Source organism: Oreochromis aureus, linkage group 11 (assembly GCF_013358895.1).
Source record: "Oreochromis aureus strain Israel breed Guangdong linkage group 11, ZZ_aureus, whole genome shotgun sequence".
Classification (NCBI taxonomy): Eukaryota; Metazoa; Chordata; class Actinopteri; order Cichliformes; family Cichlidae; genus Oreochromis; species Oreochromis aureus.
Genome location: NC_052952.1, coordinates 23,438,629 through 23,458,924, shown reverse-complemented (window position 1 = coordinate 23,458,924; position 20,296 = coordinate 23,438,629). Strand labels below are relative to the sequence as shown.

Genomic DNA, 20,296 nt, shown 5'->3' with positions numbered 1-20,296 from the left:
AAATGATAAAAACTTGTATGATTAATCAAATATTGAAAAAAAATAATAATAGGACAACTGTGTAAAAATCAGCACACAGCAGACTCACATCTTTATATTTTTCTAAATGTGCAGACGGAGGCAAAACGGTTACAGTGGAAACTTTATATATTCTAAAAAATCCAACAAAACATAAAGTGAGGACTATTTAACCCATGTCCTCTTTTCTGAACTGAGTGGTTTCTGTCACGTTTCAGAACAAAGTGACAGAAGTTAGTGAGGGCGAAGAGGGTCATCAAAGCATGTCTTTATGGGAGTTAAGAACTGTATGAAGAACATATCTGATGAATATTCTCATACAACTATGATACTGAATGTTTTTTGGGTTCTTCTGAAACAAAAATAAATAAATAAATAAAATAATAATACCAAACATCCCACTGTTATTTAATAAATCACTGGGACATAAAAGGATCCAAGCAGAATTTCAGTTCTATAAAAGCCAGCACTGTAGCATCAGCAAACGCATGTTTTGTTCATTTAAAATCATCCATCAATCCTTTCATTATCTTATCCACTTATCCAAAGTCAGGTTGTTGTGGCAGTATCCTAAGCAGGGTTTTCCAGGCGTCCTTCTCCCCAGCCTCACTTTCCAGTTCCTCCTGGGAGATCTGAAGGCATCCACAGGTCAGGCAAGATATGTAATCTCTCCTGCAGGTTCTAGGTTTACCCCGAGGTCTCTTCCCAGTTGGGCATTCGTGAAAAAACCTCTAAAGGGAGGCGCCCAGGAGGCTTCTTAACCAGATGCCTGAACAACCTCAAGTAGCTCCTTTCGACATGCAGAGCAGATCTACGCTAAGATCCCTCCAGATGTCTGAGCTCCTACCTCTAAGGCTTAGTCCAGCCACCCCGTGAAGCCTCCTCTGCAAGGTGGCCTTGTTTGCAACCTTACATGAAATCAGTCATTTGATACAGTTTGAGCAGGCTGTGCTTTTTTTAAATTTTTCAGGTCTGCTCAAATCCCAATTAAGTTCACAGTTTGAAAGTGATATTTCAGCACATGATTACTAAACAGTAAAAACATGTTAAAGAGGTGGTGGGGCCGTGAATGGGACAAACAGTTAAGAAAATGGATGGATGCTGCTTCAGTTTGTTTTAGTGTGTTTGCGTGTGAGATGTACCTGTCTGCCCTGGTCTCTGAAGAACTCGCCAGCATTGTCGATAACTTGTTCATCCGTGAGGGTGGAATACGGCTGCTCCTGACAAACGCTCAGCATCTCCCACAGAGTGACTCCGAACGCCCACACATCGCTCGCCGTGGTGAACTTACCCTGTGATCAGACACCAACACAGTCACCTTCATTATCATAAACTCCATTACTGTAAAAGTAATCATCAGTATTACTATCACAGTGTATCATCTCTGCTCAGCTTGTGGATCTGTTCTTCAAAATTTATTGACAGGATATTTGAGACATTTCACATTTGGCCGGTAATTTCCTGTTTCTATTTTGGCTAACCTTTATGCTCTGTTACCGGTGTTTCCCCAAGGTGGACAGCTGAGCACTCTTCTGTATGTAAGGGAGATGGACCTACACGCACATCTGTACGGCTGTCTTTCTGTGATCATTCATTGTCTGGAAAAACCCAGCCTGTTATCATCATTAAGTTAATTTAACCCTAAAAAGCCAGAAAATTCGAATTTCTTGAATTTTTATGGAACTTTCCGATAAATAAATTAAATATCAGTTTCCATATATGAGTTTTAATGTATCTCACAGTAGCACTGCATGTGTTTGATTGTATAAATTAGGGGAAAACCCCTCCCATGTACACTGATGATGTAGAGGCCTCAAAAATTCCTGAATCAAATATGATTTACTTGCCGTCAAAGGGATAATGAAGCTCTGTGTTGTGCTTTCTCACCTGGAGACCGCATGTGTATGATGCGTTTAGGAAACATTAGTAAACTGAAGCCCCATAACTGCAAGTAAAACTTAACCACTGCAGTCAAATGTGGTCTAAGAAACTGTATAAAAAGAACAGTCATCGCCACGTTTGCCTCCATCAGGGGGGTTGTGTCAAAGTGAGCAACTAATCCAATATAAAGACAACATTCCTGTGCTCTCACCATGAGTATGCACTCCCAGGCCATCCAGCGTATTGGCAGCACGGCCCTGCCCTGGATCCTGTAGTAGTCTCCAGCGTACAAGTTCCTGCTCATGCCGAAGTCGGCGATCTTGATGTGGCGCTCTCCGCCTCGGTCCTCTCCGCTCTCGCCCCTCTCACCCCCAACCAGACAGTTGCGCGTGGCCAGATCTCGGTGCACGAAGTTAAGCGAGGAGAGGAACTTCATTCCTGACGCAATCTGGCTGGCCATGGAGATGAGCGCTGGGTAACTAGACGAAGGAAATTACAGATAAAATCTGTTGCTTTGTGTGTGTCTGTGTGTGTTTTTAAGTATGTGTGTACATTTGTTCGCATGTCCTACCTGATGGTTGGCGTATTGTGTGAAGGCCCAGTTTTGTCCAGAAGCACTCGTTGGGACAAATACTGGTTCAAGTCTCCACACTCCATGTATTCGGTGACCATGCAGAGCGGATCACTGCTCACACACACTCCCAGCAGCCTGATTATGTTTGGGTCCTTCAAGCGAGACAGGATCTTCACCTCTTTCAGGAAGTCGTTCCTGTCAAGGTGAGAAGAAGAAGTTACATCAGAGATAAAAAAGACAAACAATTCCTTCTCAGGCTTACTGTAAAAAAAAAAAGCATACTTAAATATTAAAATCCTATCAAACAACATTTTTAATGTTAACTCTGGGTAAAGTGAGGAGGTTGCCGATCCCCCCCTGTGGTCAATAATCAACACCTCCAGCCTGCAGCTCCTTGTGGCTTTCCACACTTTTCACTTCATTGATTTGTTTTTGCTGCTCAATATGTTTGTGTAGCTCTGGCTCTCACTAACCTCAAATATAAATCTGTGGGGAGATGTTCCCTGAACATAAGCTCACACGTGCTGATTTAATCTGCTCAGAGCAAAACTCCGGGAGAGCCGGAGTAAACAAGCAGCAGGTGAAGGGAGTCAAACACCTACAAGTCTACAGACACCCAGAAACCTCACCTAGTGTGTGCACATATGGCCAAAAAAATCTACAATTAGGTCCAAGACAGAAACATGTCATTAGAGGTCACAGACAGGGAGAGATGTCTGCACAGTGATAAGCATCAAATAAACAGTTGAATTCTCTTAATTATCTTTTGATCCACAGAGATCAAAGAGAGACGCAGTAATCAGCTCGCTGTCACCAGACAAGAAAAGAACACGGTTTGGTTTACAAAAATGGCAACAAACTTCTACTAAAGGTTAATGCTTCAAATAAAACAGGGAACCTGAGAATATCCAATGATTTGTTTTCAAATGACCACTAAATACTCCTTGATAATTAAGAAACTAATTAGCTTCAAGGACCTCAGGAGGAAGTGTGAAAGACGAGTTAGGGTGTGATAACAGAAAGAAAAATTGTGAATCACACTGAAGCCAGAGTCCAGGCTGAGGCGCATATGATGCTACAGACCTGGCGTTCTTGGAGGCGTCTGGGCGCAGTATCTTCACAGCTACCAGAAGGGGGCGACCTTTTCTCACATTGAAAGGGAACTCCAGGGTAGGAAGGTCCTGAGGGCTCTCGATTTCACACAGGTGTACCTTTCACCCAAAAAATGAAAAAGGCAGGCATTGTTAAAGCACACTCACCCTTCTACCCACTGGAGTTACTTTTCATCTCATTTCTCACCTCTCCAAACTGCCCCTCCCCGAGCTTCTCCTTGAAGATGAGACACTGGCGCGGCAGCTCTGGCAGCGGGGCGGCATCAGCTCCGGGGCTTGAAGAGGCCAAGGCCGGAACAGCGTAGGTGTTGTTGCCGCTGACACCCTGCAAGCTCACGATGTCTGCCTCGGCATAGTGGGGGACGCTGGGGGGCATCGGGGGAGACACGGGCGGAGACAGAGAAGGGTAAGGAGGGGACCCGGGGTAGGGAGGAGGCTCCTCCTGTGCTGGGGGGAAACCTTTCTCCATGTCAAAGTCCAGACCACAAGCTGAAGAGAGGAGGAAGACGCAGAGAGGCTGGATGAGACTGAGAAACTAGTGTGAGAGAAGAAATGTGTAATTAAATAAATTTTAAAAACAGAGCTGTGTCTAAACAGTTTGTGATTTAAAGATTGTTGTAAAGGGATGGTTTGGATCATTCGAACAATGAGACTTGTTCAATAAAGTTCAGCACATATACTAGAAGAGTAAAACAGGGAAACTGAGTGAAATCACACACAAAAGGCGTTTTGACCTCACACATTCAGCGTTGTAAATGAGCAGATGATAGGCCCGCACAGCTGTGCAGTCATTCATCTGCCTGGACGCTGCGCTAAAGGAAGAATAACTCAGAAACTGTCATCCAACAGAAATTCCAGCGCACACCGGGGATCTCTAGATCGTCTTAATTTATTAAAAGTCATCAGCAATCACAAATTTGTGAGCTCGTTTCTCACTGCGGTCGTCTCTGGTATGCTCATTCACACAATGCAATGATGGCAGGGGAGACTTTTGCTTAAGCGGACACACTGAACGACCCCTATAAGAAATAAATCACAGAGGTCTGTAATGTGAAAGGCATGAAGGTGCTGTCAAAATCAGTGACACGCTCCTGACTGAAGGGTAAACTGTCTTACTTATAAAAAACCCCCAAAACCCTTTCATGTATTGCACAGCATCGGTCTATTCTGCTTAGATTTAAACCTAATTAAAATGTGCTGCTGTGCTTACTAATAGAATTTAAACAGCTCTGAAATATTTAATTTAACAAGGGGTAACTTTACATTCAACACAAACTCCTCTCATGAGGTTTCAACAGTTCATAAAAGTCAAACACTTGCGGGGAGTGTGGCCTTTGAATACTAAGTTGTTATATTTTTGTTAAAATAATAATGGGAACGATAAGAGACTTTTTAGTCCACTTCAAGCTGCGCACCCACGGCCCCATGAATATTAATTATGTTTTAAACAACTGCTTTAATTCAGCAGTTTGGACTTTGTAATAATTAATGACAATTAAGAAAAAATGAAGAAAAATAAGCCACGTTGCAGTTCTGTACGGCTGTGATTGATTGCAAACAGCAGCATCTAACAGGCTCACAGCGGCAGGACTAACATGCTAATTTTAAACAGGTAGCAAAACGTGCACAAGAGACTGGTCAGGATTAGTTTGACTGGTTTTTGGCCATGAACCAAATTATTAGACAAATTAAAATTGTGACCAGATGACGTGAAGTGAAGGCATCACCGCATTTAGCCATCGAGGCAAGTTTTATTGCGGTCCGTCCAATAATTAATGATTCAATCAAACCCACAAATGTCGGAGTCAATGGTGGGAACTGTGGAAGAGTCCAGGAATGACTGCAGACATGGCGCCAGGATTACGATCCAGGACTGAGCCTTGTAATTAATTATTAATTCAGTGTTTTTAATAATGCTGCTTCTATTTATTAAAAACAGATAGACGTACAAGTTAAGAAAACAGTACTGTGATTTTTATTTTTGCTGTGGATTGTGAAGACCAATGTAGGCTGTCCATTTAATTAAACACCAAGTAGAGAAACAGAAAGACAGAAACTATTGGGTGAGCTCCAAGGTAGAAAAAATGTACATTGTTCTATTCAAACTTTGCTTTTGTGACCAGTAATTAATTTGTAATTAAATTTAGAAATGTCATTTGAAATTTTGAAAATAATAATTCACATTTTCTCTAATTTTGTGGTATGACAAAATCAAGAAATACCACTTAGTACACAGCAACAAAAACTGTGACCTTCTCAGAAGACGCTTAGAATTATTCGTCTGATAAAGTTTGTCACAATACTTCTTGTGATTTATGTCTTGTATACATTTGTCCTCTGATGTATTTGCTTTTTCTGTAAAATGAAATTTAAAAAAAACAAGCTCACTAACAACAGTGAGATAAAGAAAGCATAAATATTTGCAAACCAGCAGCTTGATCAATCTCACTGCATTTAGCCACGCAGACAAGGTCAAGAGACCTGCTGAAGTTCAAACCGAGCATCATAATGAGGGAGAAATGTGATTTAACTGACTCTGAATGTGACATGGATGTTGGTGGCTGGTCTGAGTATTACAGAAGCTGCTGATCTGCTGGGATTTTCCCACACAACCATTTCTGGGTTTACAGAGAATGAACTTGAAGAGAGAAAATATCCAGTTACTCCTTTTTGAAGTCAGAGGTAAGAGGAGACTGGCCAGACTGCTTCAAGCTGATAGGAAGGCAAGAATAACTCAAATAACCACTCGTTATAAGTGAGGAGCATCTCTGAATGAAGAGAGAAGAGCATCTCTGAATGCACAACATTTTAAACCCTGAAGCAGATGGGCTACAGCAAGAAGACCAGTAGGGCCAGTAGGGCACTTCTGAAGGCATAAAAGGGTGCAACCCTAATAAAGTGGCCAATACCTTTATTTCCCTTCAGAAATAAAGGCTTTGAGTTGCTCGGTAACTCAGTGAAAGGTACAAACTACAAGGGGGGACTGTCCAGTTGATCATTACAGCCATGCTGCTTAGTGCATCTAGCAGCAGCATGACTGCTATTATGACAGCTATGCTTTCAGCTTGGCTCAGCTCGCTCCAAGCTTTATTAAAAGAAAAAAAAAGTCTGAGTCTGTTAGTCAGTGAACACTTTTAGAATTACCCAAGAGCCAAACCATCCCTTCAAACAAGCAATGAGTAATATGAGTGGTGAGTGAATGAGAAATGAGAGGAGAGGTCAGACACATGCAAAGTACACTAATTCTATGTAGGAAGAAATGTTTGTGCCTCGACTGCGACAGCACATCTGCTGTCTCGACTCAGGTAGTTACAGATGGATAGGTAGGTAATGAAGCAGGGGCTCCTCTTGACTGTTGGCCCAGTCTGAGGTCTCTTACCCTGGGGCACATTGAGGCTCTTTTCCCGAACCTGTGTGGAGCTGGGGACGACTAACGCTCTCAAGCCTTTTCTGTGATCTGGTAGGAGCAGGTAATGGGTTGGGTTGTTTAACAGCAAGGCTGGGAGTGCACACACACACACACACACACACACACAAGAGGATGCACGGGGCGAGGTGGGGTATACACAGGCACCACAAAGTGGATCGTACAACGCACAGAAAGTGGCACAAAGTACACACACAGCAAAACAAAATACCAATCATTAGCATGACAATGTTAGCATATCCATCATAATAAAAAGGGATGAGGTGGGGCTGCGCTGGCACATGGAGCACAGAACAAAAGTGCATTGCAAAAACAGGCAAGTTAACACAACTCAGGCAACAATCAAACATAACAAGAACCAGTGGATAAAATAATGTTTCTGTTACTCGTGTTATTTCAAATTCACACAGGCGCCTAGTAAAGACGGCATGCCGACCTCCTGCGGTACAATGCAAGCAAAGGAATGCCTTTTATTTCTTTACTCATCTTTTTCCCCCCTCCCTTGTTGCTTTTCTTCCCTTTTCTCAGAACAATAGCTCTTTTGTGCCCCCTCTGCGCTGTGCATCTTCATGGAGGCCCTCTCCCTCGCAGGGTGTTTAGTTTGATTTACTTTAGCGTGGTGGAACGTGCTGTAAAACTATTGTTTTCTTGACATTCATGCCACATTTTTTCCCCCGTCTCCAAATGTGTTTGCTTTCTGATATGATCAACAAAGCAATCCGTATAAACCGCATACAATGTAGAAATTTACACACTGTACATGTGGAAGAGTGCATCGTTTCCAAGCCAGCTGCAAGTGGCTGATCAATCTTTGTCACCACATGTTTAGCATCAATCAAAACTAAGACTGATTTCTGTGGATTGAGCAGCTACAACAGAAATCTTTAACCCCTCAATGAATCAAACATTTCCATCCATATCCTACATAACTGAGCAGGTACCTGTGCTGTCTCTGTGATCTCGGGGCCGGAGCAGGGCGCTGGGCTCCTGATACTCCCCTTCTGCTTCTCTGTCGTGGTCACGGTCATCCGGAAAAGTGTGGATGCGCTGGTAGCGACTCGAGTAGCTGTGGGTGTTGTTGATGACCACGTTGTCCGAGGGGACGGAGAGGTGAACCCGCAGCTCATCACTGGACAGACTGCCTTGGGCCTGGGGAGGGCAGAGTATTCAGGCAATATAAATACACCATCTGAGTCTCCGGAGCAGATGTGTGATCAAACCGTGGAAACGGGCACTGATCGTTACACAATTAGCAATAAATGTAAAATGATTCCCACTACACATCCAGATGGAAATGCAGAGTGTCTCTGCCAAAAGACTGGCAGTTGTTATCTCAGGACGCCATCAATCACTTAAAATCGGGTAAAAGGAACAGCTCAGCCTAATCACATTTCTCGCTTAGAGCCATTTATTCAGCAGAAAGTAGTTCCACTTGAATCTGTTAACAGCAAAATTACCGGTTACCATTTTCGGTTCTCTAAGAAATTATCGTAATTTTTGAGGTTTTCAAGGCTTTCAGCAAAAGTAAACAAACATGTTTTAGCTGGAACGAGCGTGGGAAAAGACAAAGTTTCAAAAGTTTGGCTAATAAAATCAGGACTATGTTTAAAAAGAAAAAAGCCCACACTACTCATTGTGAGTATATAATGAGTTGGCTTTTCTGTAGAGCTGCTCAGATATGAAGTATTACTATACTTATGCACTAAAAGTATCCCACAGTGCACATATACTTTAAAAAGGGCTGGATGTGGTGACCCTAAACCCTCCCTTAGTTATACTGCAACACACCTGGGTTACTGGGGGCTTCCCATGATGCACTGAGTGTTTCTTTTTCACTTTCTGCATGTTTATACACCACTCTGCATTTAATCATTAGTTATTATTAACCTCTGTATCTCTTCCACAGTCTACCTTTGTCCTGTGTCACCAGCATGTTGGAAAGTTTAACTGACTATACAGTCACCGACATAAAATTCCCAAAACAGGGAGTAAGGGAATTGTGAACGAATGACTGACTTTGGATACAACCCAAGATCGGATGAATATAAACCACTTGGGACAAATAAGAAAATGTTTCGTGAGCTGATCCTCCATGAGCGCCAGTTTAAAAAGGAATGCCATGTGACCCGAGTCTGGACCCACCTTTCCCAGTAACTTTTTCCAGTACTGCCTCCAAAGAATGACAACTATCACAGCCAGGAGCAGAAGGATGATGCCCACCAGGCAGCCAATCAGAATGGCTGTATTGCTGCTGTCGTCTTTAGCCACGGGAAGCCCCGCCCTCGGAGTAACAGCAGCAAACGCCGGCCCTGCAGAAGGCAAATGGAGGATGAAATGTTAGCATGTTTCCTTGATTTCCTGAAAGTTGCATGCGGGTCTGACGTCATGTCTATCGATCACCATGCAACACCGGGGTCTTCGTGTGTGGCTGTTTTGTGAGAGACCGCACGCTGGTCTGAGTTAATGCTCTGGTCAGACTGCGAGGATTTGCTCTTTCGGCACAGTCACGCTCTCACCGAGGTCACACACCAACGCGGTTTCATCAGGCTTACAAAGCATCTGATAGGGATTGCCTGTGTGAGAATGCATTTAGTATGCCCGCTCATACCAGAGAGCTTCTCAGAGCCCGCTGCTGTGAGAACAGTATGTCAACACTGTTTGGCTTTATGCAGCGCTTTAAAGTCAACTATTAATCAGAATCAAGCAGCTATTTCTCCTCCTTTGAAGGTCAAATGTGGCGTGTTATTTGAATGATGAATGAAAGAGTTTCCTCGGTATAGTTTAGTGTAAACTTTTGCCCATAAACAAACCCTTAAAGGCACCAGAGAAACTCATGCAATATGGTGCATAATGCATTTCCGTGGGTGTGTGCACATAAATGCATATCATCAACAAACATACACCTGCGCCCACGCTAATGCACGCACATGTACCACCAATTGATACATTACAATGTCAGAGCAGAAGACGGCCCCTTTTTGTCTGTCAGTTCAACACCATGCGGGTAATAAATAAACCCAAACAAAGCCCTTCAACCGCAGCCAGTAACGAGGACAAAGCAGCATACACGCCACAGAAAACCATTTCCAGCTTTCTAAAAAGCCTGTTATTGTTTAGCTGTGGAGACTAGAGCCAGTTCCCGAAAAACATGCAGTTTGTGAGACCACAGGAAGCCCAGTTGTTATTCATACATAAATAAATTTTACTATAGCTTGGTTAGTGTTTTCTCCTCCAGCTGTATATCTTCAAACCCAGGGGACAGATCCCAGTGCCAAGGACTGCCCCTGTAATCCCTCTCCCATTATACTTCATACTCTCTACCGAGCAATGGGACAGTTTTAAGATGTTGGAGGAGGGCCAGAGCGGATGGAGCTAGCTTCCCCACCCCTCTGATCATCCCCTCTCTTCTCTTTTTTTCCTCTCACCTGAAAGCGTCCAGTTACCAGTGGTGTCCATCATGACAGCGGTGGTGGTGGTGGGGGGTTCTGGAGGAGCGAGGGATGGACAAAGGAGGAAGGCATGAGAAGAAAAGTGGTGGAGACTCAGAAGAGAGTGATGAGCAGAGGAAAAAAAAAATCCTGGAAAGCAGAATTCTGGCTTTTTTCTTTTACTCCAATACAACAATCATTAAAGTTCAAAAAACTTTTTAAAAGCCACACTGTTATTAAAAAAAAAAAAACATAATGAAAAATTTGACCTTTAATTTTAAGCCTGATTTCTCCTGCATTTAAATACAACACACTGTGTTAGATAAGGATCTGGCACAGAGGTTCAGGCAAAGAAATTTCAGAGCTCGTGATGACGACAGAGGCTAGTCAAACACGTGCCTCCTTTGGCGCTGCATGCCTCAGGATCTGCTTCATACGCATGACACAGATGCACTGCCGACATGCTTACACTCATCACAACTGGAAAATAAGAGATGGGAGATGATAGAGAGATCAGGGGAATTAGAGATGCAGTAGAGCGCAGCATGGACCACGGAGGGGTAAATGAAAGAGCACGGCGGGTGATAAAAGGAGACAACAGAGAAGGAATGGTAAGTGGAAAGAGTGAGAGGGAAGATAAATGTCGGGGTGATGAGCAGAGGGATAGAGGGGAAGCGCAGGACTCACCAGTAGGCCCGGTAGTGGAATTGAAGGCACCGCGGCTCGACGTGGGAGCAGAGGTGGTGACATTAACAGGAGGAGGAGAGGATTTGGTGCCAGGAATCTTGGGAATATTTGGAGGAAATAAATCAGTGTCTGTGACATCCTCCTCAAACGGCTCTGAATAACCAAGAAGAGACAGAGGGGAGGGGGAGAAGTCAATTTAATGAAAATAAATCATGTTTTATGTGTTTAGAGGGTTTTATGTGACGCAGCACACCTTCTGGTAGCCCTCAGCTGTGAGGAAACAGTGACTGTGGTCACAGCTGGTTGTTATTCCAGAGAAAGCCTATTCATTTCATTGGATTTAATTACCTTGTTTTTGACTGGGAACTGATCCTTTCCTTATTGATTAACATGACTGATTGTGTTAGCTCACTAACCCCCGGTAGGTAATCAAATAACATACTCTGTTTTGTTTGCACGACACAGCCAGCATCTCGGTCTTGTAGCTCACGTATGACTAAATGTTAATGCAGGAGTCGACTGGGGAGCTGGAAGGAGTTCGGTTTCTGAAAGTTGACAGCAGAGGAGCTCTGAGGATACTCTCAGCTGCTGAATGCAGAATGAATGAGCGCCGAATGTTTATATGGACCCCCTAATGTGAGAGATAGACTGTGGACATACGTGATTAGAGGGTGTAAGGAACATCTGACTCTGAAATTACCTCTAAGCCAGCAATGCTAGCCCGGTGGATAGTTGAGTAACAGGTTATCAACCAGGCCGACTGCATTGTGATACCAGATGTGAGCCAGCTCTAGCTAATACAACATACAGCTGCATTTGTCGGTAGTTTTGTGAATAAAGTCCATTATAGACCTCGTGCGCCCTTACTGTCCGTGTCAGACGCTTGAACCAAACCTCATTCGGTAATTTATCACCAGTCTGGCTCGAGTCCAGCAGCAAGACGTGTCAGGCCACTGCTGGGTCCATTGATCTGAGCCACCTGAGTTTGGTGAGATAACTTGGCTGATTCTTATCCAACTACACCTGACAGTGTTTTTAACTAGAAAAGACAGCTTAATTAGTCACAGTAATCTGAAGCTGAGAGCAGAGGAGTCCTCTATCCGACTTTGACTCAGATAGGCATGAAACTCATCTTTCTTTGTTCGCCTTCATGCTGCGCCTGATTGTTGTAACCTAGACGCAGATAATGAAGACAACAGATGGAGGGAAAATAGCCACTTTTTAAAAAATAGTGTTTTAGATCAGGTGGAAAAGAATGAACGCTAATTATGTTCACAGATGGGTTGCTTTGGGTTTTTAAAATTCTGAATAGGAAAGTACCGATAATGTCTCAGAGAATAGCTTGATTCTTCTCTTCATGTCCAAAAGAGGACTCTCAAATGCTGATCATGTTGATCAGTTAAAAGGCTGAAAGCTTGACTCTAAAAGCCACAGAAATACAGATCAGCAGCTCCACTTTACTTACATTTTACACTGAACACCTAAAGAAAGCTGATTGCTGTAGCGTGGATGAAAATCCAATCTTTCACAGGTCGGTATTTTTTGGCTTTTTGTTTTGGTGCCATCTATATTTAGCCTTGCCTTAGACAAAGCCAAATCTCAGCTTGACTTCCACGATAGTGCAAGTTGCTAGGATATGTGTGACGTAAGCGCCTAGCGTCTATAGAAGCAAAAACCGCCTGCCAGAGTGGCAAAAATACACATCTCACAGATGAAAAAAATGGACATACTCAATTCTGTTTCCTACCAGAGAGGAAAGATATCTCGCTGATGAGCAGCCAACGGTCGGCAAAGTAGAATTTGCAGCGGAGGATCTGAGCCGGCCGGCCGCCCAGTGGGAGAGAGATGGGTCGTGACGAGGGGTCCTTTAGATCCTCGAGGGGCACAGGCAAGGTGAGGGCAGGAGAGGACCATGGCTGGAGGATGCCAGGCTTAAAAAGGCACTCCACTTTGCTGAAAACCCTCACACCCTGTGTGTGACGGTTATTACTGTGCACCTAGAGGAAGGAGAAAATTGTGTGAGTGCAGAGAAGCAAAAAAAGAAAGAACAGATACGGGGACGAAAAAAAGTTCCAATCAGTTAAAAAAATCTTTTCACTACCTGTACATCGGAAATAGCTCATGGAAATATCTGGAAAACCTTGAGACCTCTGTCATTCATTATCCGCGGAAAGGCAGGAAGAGATTAAATTAACACACAAAATTAATGACACATTCTCTTTCTGTTGAGCCATAATTGCTTTGGCACGACTTAGAGCAGAGCCGGGCTGCAAATTAACAAAATTAGAACACAGGAGGGGAGAAGAAGGATAGAAGAAAAGAAAGTGTATGACAGAAGAGAAGAGAAAAGAGGATATATCTTCTCTGTTTTACAAGCAGGGAAAGGCCAAAGACGGAAGAATCCATAAAAGCTGAATTAATATACGAGGAGTCATTGTGGCTGGAAGCGGAAAGAGGAGCTTGACAAGAAGAGACGAGGATGTGGGTGAAGATGGAGGTTGGTCAATTGAGGTCAAAACTATAGATCTAAGAGACTGAAAATTAAGAACGAGATGGTAAAAAAAAAAAAAATTTTCCCTCTTAGAAAGCAGAGGCTGTTCTGACAGGTTAGCTATAAACCTTACACACTTAAAGGCCAGCTGCTCTAACCTAATCCACATGTTAATTCTCTCTCACACACACACGGTGTGCAAGTGTTTCTATTTGGAAAGGGGACAAAATGGGGTGTGTGGGTATGCACTGGAAGTTGGTGGTAGAGCTCTGATAAGTCAACAGAAATGAGGAAATTTACTACACCTTCAGGGAATGCAGCTGCAAAAGACTCACCAAAAGCTTAATGTAAGACACACGTTAAGAAATCAAGGGATATATTTGTCTACGTCCACATGCACGGGCAAAAATGTTGGACAAAAAGGCCCAAAGAACAGAACCGAAACTTTAGAAAATGTGTAAGAAGTGCAGGTTATGGCTGACAAAATGTCAAAGGGCAGATTTCTCTCATTAAACGCAGTTTGAGGAACTGCGGTCTTCAGAGACGAGTCGAGCCAGAATCAGGTTCAGCTTCCCTCTCCTTGTTTATTTGACCTGTGTGTCTGACATATCCGTTCGGGCAGGCTAGTGTAACGCTGCGTGTCAGTTGAGGTTAGTGTATGAAAACCACTGGGGAAAAGGCAAGAAAAACAGGATAAGCGTAGGAAAAACACCACGAATACCGCTGGGAGAGATTTTTAAAAGGTAACGGAGGTAAACTGTGGAAAAACACGTGGAAAAAGAAAATAAAGATTCAAAAAATGTTCAGTCACTGTCAGGAGATTTCAGAGTAATTACTTGGGCCCTTTATAAGGCATGCAGGCTGTTCAATCCACAGAGATGTATATGGTGCTTCTTCTCACCCAAACCGACATTCCAGTCCGCGTCCAATGAGACAACACAGTTATAATTCAAACTGGGTTGCTTCACACCATTATCCCCCTCATTGCTCCACAAACTAACCCCAAAAGCCGCACAGACGCACAAACAGACTGTGATGCAATTTGGTGGCTCCCAGAGAGACGAGCACTGATGCACTGTCCCATCATAAACAATGGCGCATTCAAACTAATTAAATGGCTGCAGAGCTATTCCAGTAAAAATGTTGCTTCCTGACGCTGCAGATAAAGGAACTTAGTGCTGTTTAAAAAAAAGAGAGCGACACAGACACATAACGGTGCTGATGGAGTTCATTTTAGGGCCCGAGCTGCTTGGAGACAAAGGAATTTCTAAGCAGTTTCATCAGATGGAGAAATGGGACATGATTGTTTTGGGCTAATGAGATAATTAATCAACCAAAACAATGTATTAATTATAAATACTTCTTTGTCAACTTAATGGCTTGTTCATAACACAGGAAGACAGGAAGACAGACACAGAGCAGTTGACAAAAGTTAAAGAACATTTTTGTGCCTTCGATAAGCTTGACGCATCGAGGTGCTCCAAACGTTCAGACTGTAGCCCACAAAAAAGAAAGTTTGATTCGACTGCTGTCTGGTTTTCTCAACTTAAGTTGTTTTGGGGTTTTTTTGGCACATTTGCCTTTACTGCGTGGTTTATCATTGTGTACTTAGATGAGAAAGACAGTTAGAAAAAAAGATCTTCATTTTAAGCTGAAAAGGATGATATGCATCAAGGACGCCCCATTTATTGAACTGTGCTTTGAACTGTATCACACAGACAAAGAGATTCCTGTTGGATGGAAACTGTGGAGGGTTTAAACTGCCAAAAAAATTAATATTAACTAAATAAATACATTTATAAGATCTTAAATGCACCAATCAATTTAAATGTTATATATGGGGAGAAATCTCAGTTTTAATAAGCTCCTGTGTTCATTTCCCTCCTGGTACTGATTGCCCTGTTTATACATGTATTATTTTTCCTTTGCATTTTCCCTCATATTTATTTCCCAAAATGTATTTATTTTTGTGTTTGTTCTTTATGCATTTCTGCTTATAAAGGGGGGATTATTCAAAGTGTAACTGCACCAGCCAGAACAAAGCTATTAGTTTTCTACCAGCGGGAATACACGCAAAGAAAAAATAATACAGAAATAAATCCATAAATAAATTAGTATTTCTTAAATTAATATTAATACATGGACGTGTGAATAAACAGGGGAGAGCAGGGGGAAGCAAATGGAAACCATTTATGCCACATTTTCTTTAATAAGTCAAGGTCTATGTTCAATTTTAAACTGTAAAAATGTAGATTTTAATGATATTTACCAACTCTCTTTCTTTCATTTACTATGGCAGTTTCACATCTCCATGAACAAAGTCCTGCCATCTCCTCTTAATTGTTCACCCAGAACAAAAACACAGGAAATACACTGAAATGTGACCTGATATGAGATTATATAAACACATAATGAGTGACGGTTTCTAAAGATGATCATTTTTACAAAGTGGATCTCCTGGAAGGCACAGACCATTGACTATCGCTTTTAGCCGCAACGGCATCTCTGATTTACACGCAGAGCGACGCTATCTGCAGAGATAACAACGCCCCGCACAGATTTATACACGCACTACTGCACACAAGCACAACTTCGAGTCCCTACCTGCATGTGGTGGAAGACTCGTGGTTTCTCAAAGTGGAACTCAATATCCACGCTGCCTTGCCCGAGAGCTTCCCGGCTCCAGCCCAGGTAGTCATACCCAGGCCACACCCTCAACTCCTTAGTCTTTGTAAAGTCGTCTCCTCCCAGGACACCGTCACACAGCTGACCAAGGCCTCCAAACTGTATCCTGCACACACACATGCAACAGGTAGCTGTAGGTAATGAGGTAGTGCAAAGTGTTGAAGTGTCCTCGGGCACTTATTGCATTGCTACTGAACCCCAAATTGGCTTTTGTGCGCACAAGAGGTTAAAAAAAAAAAAAGAGAGAGAGAAAAAGTGTATAAAGGCACAGAATAAAGCACCAATTGTGTGTCTGAGTGTGGCTTTTAGAGCTCAGTAAGAGAAGAAAGTGCTTTGTAAGGACCCGTACATTTACCATTTAAAGCAGAAATAAAGCTGCGTGCACCAGGATGCACACACACGAACACAAGTTCAAACACAAACCTCAACCCCACTTCGTTTTTCCCCTACAAACACACACCTCAGCAAACAGCAAACACTAAGTAACAGACCTGGATCCCCAAACAGTTCCCCCCACTGCCGACCATATGAGCCCTCACCCGTGCGTTTTGCTACAGGAGCGTCTGGATTACATCAAAAGTGCTACATCACTGGCTAACAAAACATTTCAGCCCCATTAAGTGCACAGCCCACGCAGGGTTGGACACCACCCCCATTTCACCCCCTCCATGGCTCCCTACCAAAAACCTCATGGCCAGGAAACATGCCTCAAATCCCCGAACAACTAAAGAAAATAATGTCATTCCCTTTCGATTAGGCCGACTGGATAAAGCTCATGAGAGGATTTGGCTTCAGAGCTAGCAGATGTGATAAGCACAGTTTTTGTTACTCCATTGATGAAGCCACAAATATCATCATGATAGCGCTTCACCCCACATTCCTGGGTGTCACTAATGTGGTGTGAATTGTTGTCATGATCATATTTCACATTTGCCGCTGCAGTGCCGTGATTTATAAACGAGGCCATGCCTGCACATTTCCATTAAAGCGAAATCCAGGCGTTTATGGAAATCCAGCATACTCGTGCATAAAAAAGAAAATGGAAAAGATGCTCGGAGCAGATGCACGTCTTACCCTTGTTCCGTGCTCCCATCATAGGTGGAGTCGTTGAGATACACAGACATGCCGGGCAGCTGCATGACATGACCCACTGGAGCTGTGTAAGCCTTCAACCCATCTGAAACACAGCAAGACGGGAAGAAATATTAGTCGAGAGTTCCTTGAAACAAGACGTTTAAAACGAGACTTTTTTCCGTTTTCATTGTGAGTAGTTCAACATGTAGAGCCAACAGAAATCACAGCTGCAGGGAAGAACTGCTACAGCTGGATTTCAAGCAGTAAAACAAACTAAAAGGCCGGCTTCTCGGGCCTGCTTGGCCCCAGTCACCATCAACCAGCGGAACTCGAGCCTCCTTGCCTCTAATGTACACCTAATCAGCCCACTCCCTGAGAACAGAGGTGACGTCAGTAACGCTGACTCCAGCCCGGTGCTTTGCTACCCAAAATAAACACAATTCTTCACATAACATGTGCAGCACGCCCTGATTGCACATAAACATGTGTCTTTAGATGTGAGTATTTGCAGGTACCGGTGTGTGAGTGCTTGAGAGCCAACCAGGTCCAAAGTTAAAGCTAAGGAATAATAACGGGGTGACATTGTGCTGCCTCTCTAAAATCTGATATGGAATGAAATAAAAGGTCAAATGTGTGCAAAGCATCACATTGTGTAGATTCTGCATAATCTCCAGCCCGTAGGAAAAACGAAAAGGGAAAAGAGCCGAAAGCCACATTCAAGCATATTTCAGAGGGATGGTGTCCCTGAAGACACAGACCGGGAACTGGTCTTATAGTGCCAGTGGCAGTTGTGATTTACTGACAACCCAGTGAGCGTCTGAGGGAGGTGGGTGGGGCAGGATAGGAGACATAAATACTCAGTGAGTCAGTGTTGTGCTTCAGCAAACATGGAGACCAACACCATTCATCAATATGGGGCTTCTTTTATTTGGCCAAATCCCACAAAGGCTGTAAATTTGAATGCCTCAATTCGATGTATGGAATGCATGGAAAAAAAAAAACAACCCACACACTTGGGATCATTACCATCTGATACAGGATCAAACCTGGGATGACAGCCAGCTAAGCCATCTTCACCATATGAAATATTTTATCTGATCTGGAGGGCACGCATCGCCTAGCACAGACAAAACGAGTGTCTGTAAAATCAGGGACGTTGTGCGTCTTTGCGTCCATCAACTCCACGCTCAAACACACTCACCGTTCCAAAGGCAGCCATAGAGCTCCACCCGAAGACAAACGCTCATAACCCGGTCGGCGAGGGGGTAGAATCGCACCATGCGAGCCACAATGGGAGGTCCGAGGTCTTTCAGCACAACATCGTAGGTGTTCTCATTACCAGACACCACCTAAGGGAGAGCAGTTCAAATATTCAATCACACAGCATGTTGCTCGCCTCTGCTAATAACTGTAAGGTTGAATAAATCCACACCTTAAGGCTCCCAGATTTTATTCAGAGTGCATTTTCTGTATTTGTTAATCCAAGAGGAGCTGAAATGAACCGACTGAACTTTTTCTTTAATACATAAAGGTGCAAAGAATGATTGATTTGAGAGGTTAGAGCCTCAGGCTGTTTTTGGATGAAACACATTAACGCAAAAAAATTACTTCGGTTTGCAGTTTCTCAATATTTGTTGTGTGTCAATATAAGGTCCAGAATAATAAATGCAAGTGAGAGCCAAACAGTGTAAGGCCTTCCTTAAACATTTTGTTGTCGGAGTTTGTAATTCCCAAGCTGCCATGTAAGAGTGGTACAAAACACAGAGTACGATGTATCACCAAATCAAATATTCAACAGATGCAATAATAGGGGCTTTAAAATAATATGAACTCTGCACATGCATTCGTTGCATTGTTCAGCCGGAAGCAAAGGCAAGAGTCTAGCTTGGCTTAGCTCCAAACTGCTCAACTTCACAATGAATAATAAGTAAATCAAATGCAAATGAATTATACAGATAGCTGTGATTAACACTTCGTTTATACTCAACAGCCCCAGGATATTAAGTCGTATCCTATCAATAATGGAGTCGCCCTCAGCTGTATGTTTCTTGTGTTGACACCCCACTTGCTCATTTAATGACATTCAAACTGTTATTTCGCTCCATTTGTTTACCAGGCGTGACAGAAACAGAGGGATCCAGTTCATTTGTAATCAAGGAGAGGACGTGAGAAAAATCCCACTTACATCTTGGCCCCAGCGGTCCTTCCAGGTGATCCATTTCTCTCCATCTCGGGAATAGCGGAGCCGGTAACTGCGTGCAAACTCCTGACCGTGCCCGTCAGCGTGGCGACCCTGAGTGCCGACCAGAGCCAGGAAGTGGAGTCTGCGCAGGTCAATCTACAGATCACAGATGATCACAACGTATGTCACTCAGAAAGCTGGAAATGGCAACAAGATTTAAAAGTACTGGGATGCTTCCAAACTTACCTATATTTACTCATATGCTTCAATTTCAATATATTTTATGACTTATTCTCATATGCTTGTGATAGTTTAAAGAGTGTGTGCTCAGAATGCAAAGAGCTGATTTGGGAGGATATCAATGACCTTGATGTAGAAAAAAGATGATTAGCGCAGTCTAGACTGACAAATGTGTGTCCTTGTAGGATTATAGTTAAGAGCTTCTTCACCACTGCCATTTCAATGATTTTTAAAGGAGAACTCATGAAGAGCATAAAGAGATCTTATCTGTCTTTCAGTATCTACTAAAAGCTGGGAGTGACACACGCATGCATTAGTAGAAGAAAAAGGAAAACAGCGACCCTGCCTCTGCCCAGAGGTAACAAACATAATGACTGGTAAAATAAAATCCTATCTTTGTTGCACTTTGTTGCACAACTGTAACAAACATCCATCCACCCGATTTCTTAACCTTTGGAGTCTACCCTAGCTGTGATGGGCGAGATGCTGTGTACGGC

The 20,296-nt window shown here is 43.1% G+C and overlaps 1 protein-coding gene across 5 annotated transcripts in view; it reads right to left on the bottom strand.

Annotated features, from left to right (window-relative positions):
* ddr1 (discoidin domain receptor tyrosine kinase 1) overlaps positions 1–20,296 on the bottom strand; it is a 49,711-nt gene that overhangs the window by 3,824 nt on the left and 25,591 nt on the right. For 3 of the 5 annotated variants that reach the window (XM_031744349.2, XM_039619352.1, XM_039619355.1), the window contains 15 exons: positions 19,563–19,715; positions 18,579–18,726; positions 17,378–17,480; positions 16,223–16,409; positions 12,875–13,124; positions 11,128–11,280; positions 10,438–10,497; positions 9,155–9,321; positions 7,954–8,161; positions 6,965–7,084; positions 3,773–4,074; positions 3,557–3,684; positions 2,471–2,668; positions 2,111–2,378; positions 1,161–1,310 (listed from right to left, as the gene is read on the bottom strand). In XM_031744349.2, the coding sequence (XP_031600209.1) occupies positions 1,161–1,310; positions 2,111–2,378; positions 2,471–2,668; positions 3,557–3,684; positions 3,773–4,074; positions 6,965–7,084; positions 7,954–8,161; positions 9,155–9,321; positions 10,438–10,497; positions 11,128–11,280; positions 12,875–13,124; positions 16,223–16,409; positions 17,378–17,480; positions 18,579–18,726; positions 19,563–19,715 (2,595 nt within the window). The remainder of the gene's footprint in view (positions 1–1,160; positions 1,311–2,110; positions 2,379–2,470; positions 2,669–3,556; positions 3,685–3,772; positions 4,075–6,964; positions 7,085–7,953; positions 8,162–9,154; positions 9,322–10,437; positions 10,498–11,127; positions 11,281–12,874; positions 13,125–16,222; positions 16,410–17,377; positions 17,481–18,578; positions 18,727–19,562; positions 19,716–20,296) is intronic. The other 2 variants (XM_039619353.1, XM_039619354.1) reach the window with 2 other exon arrangements.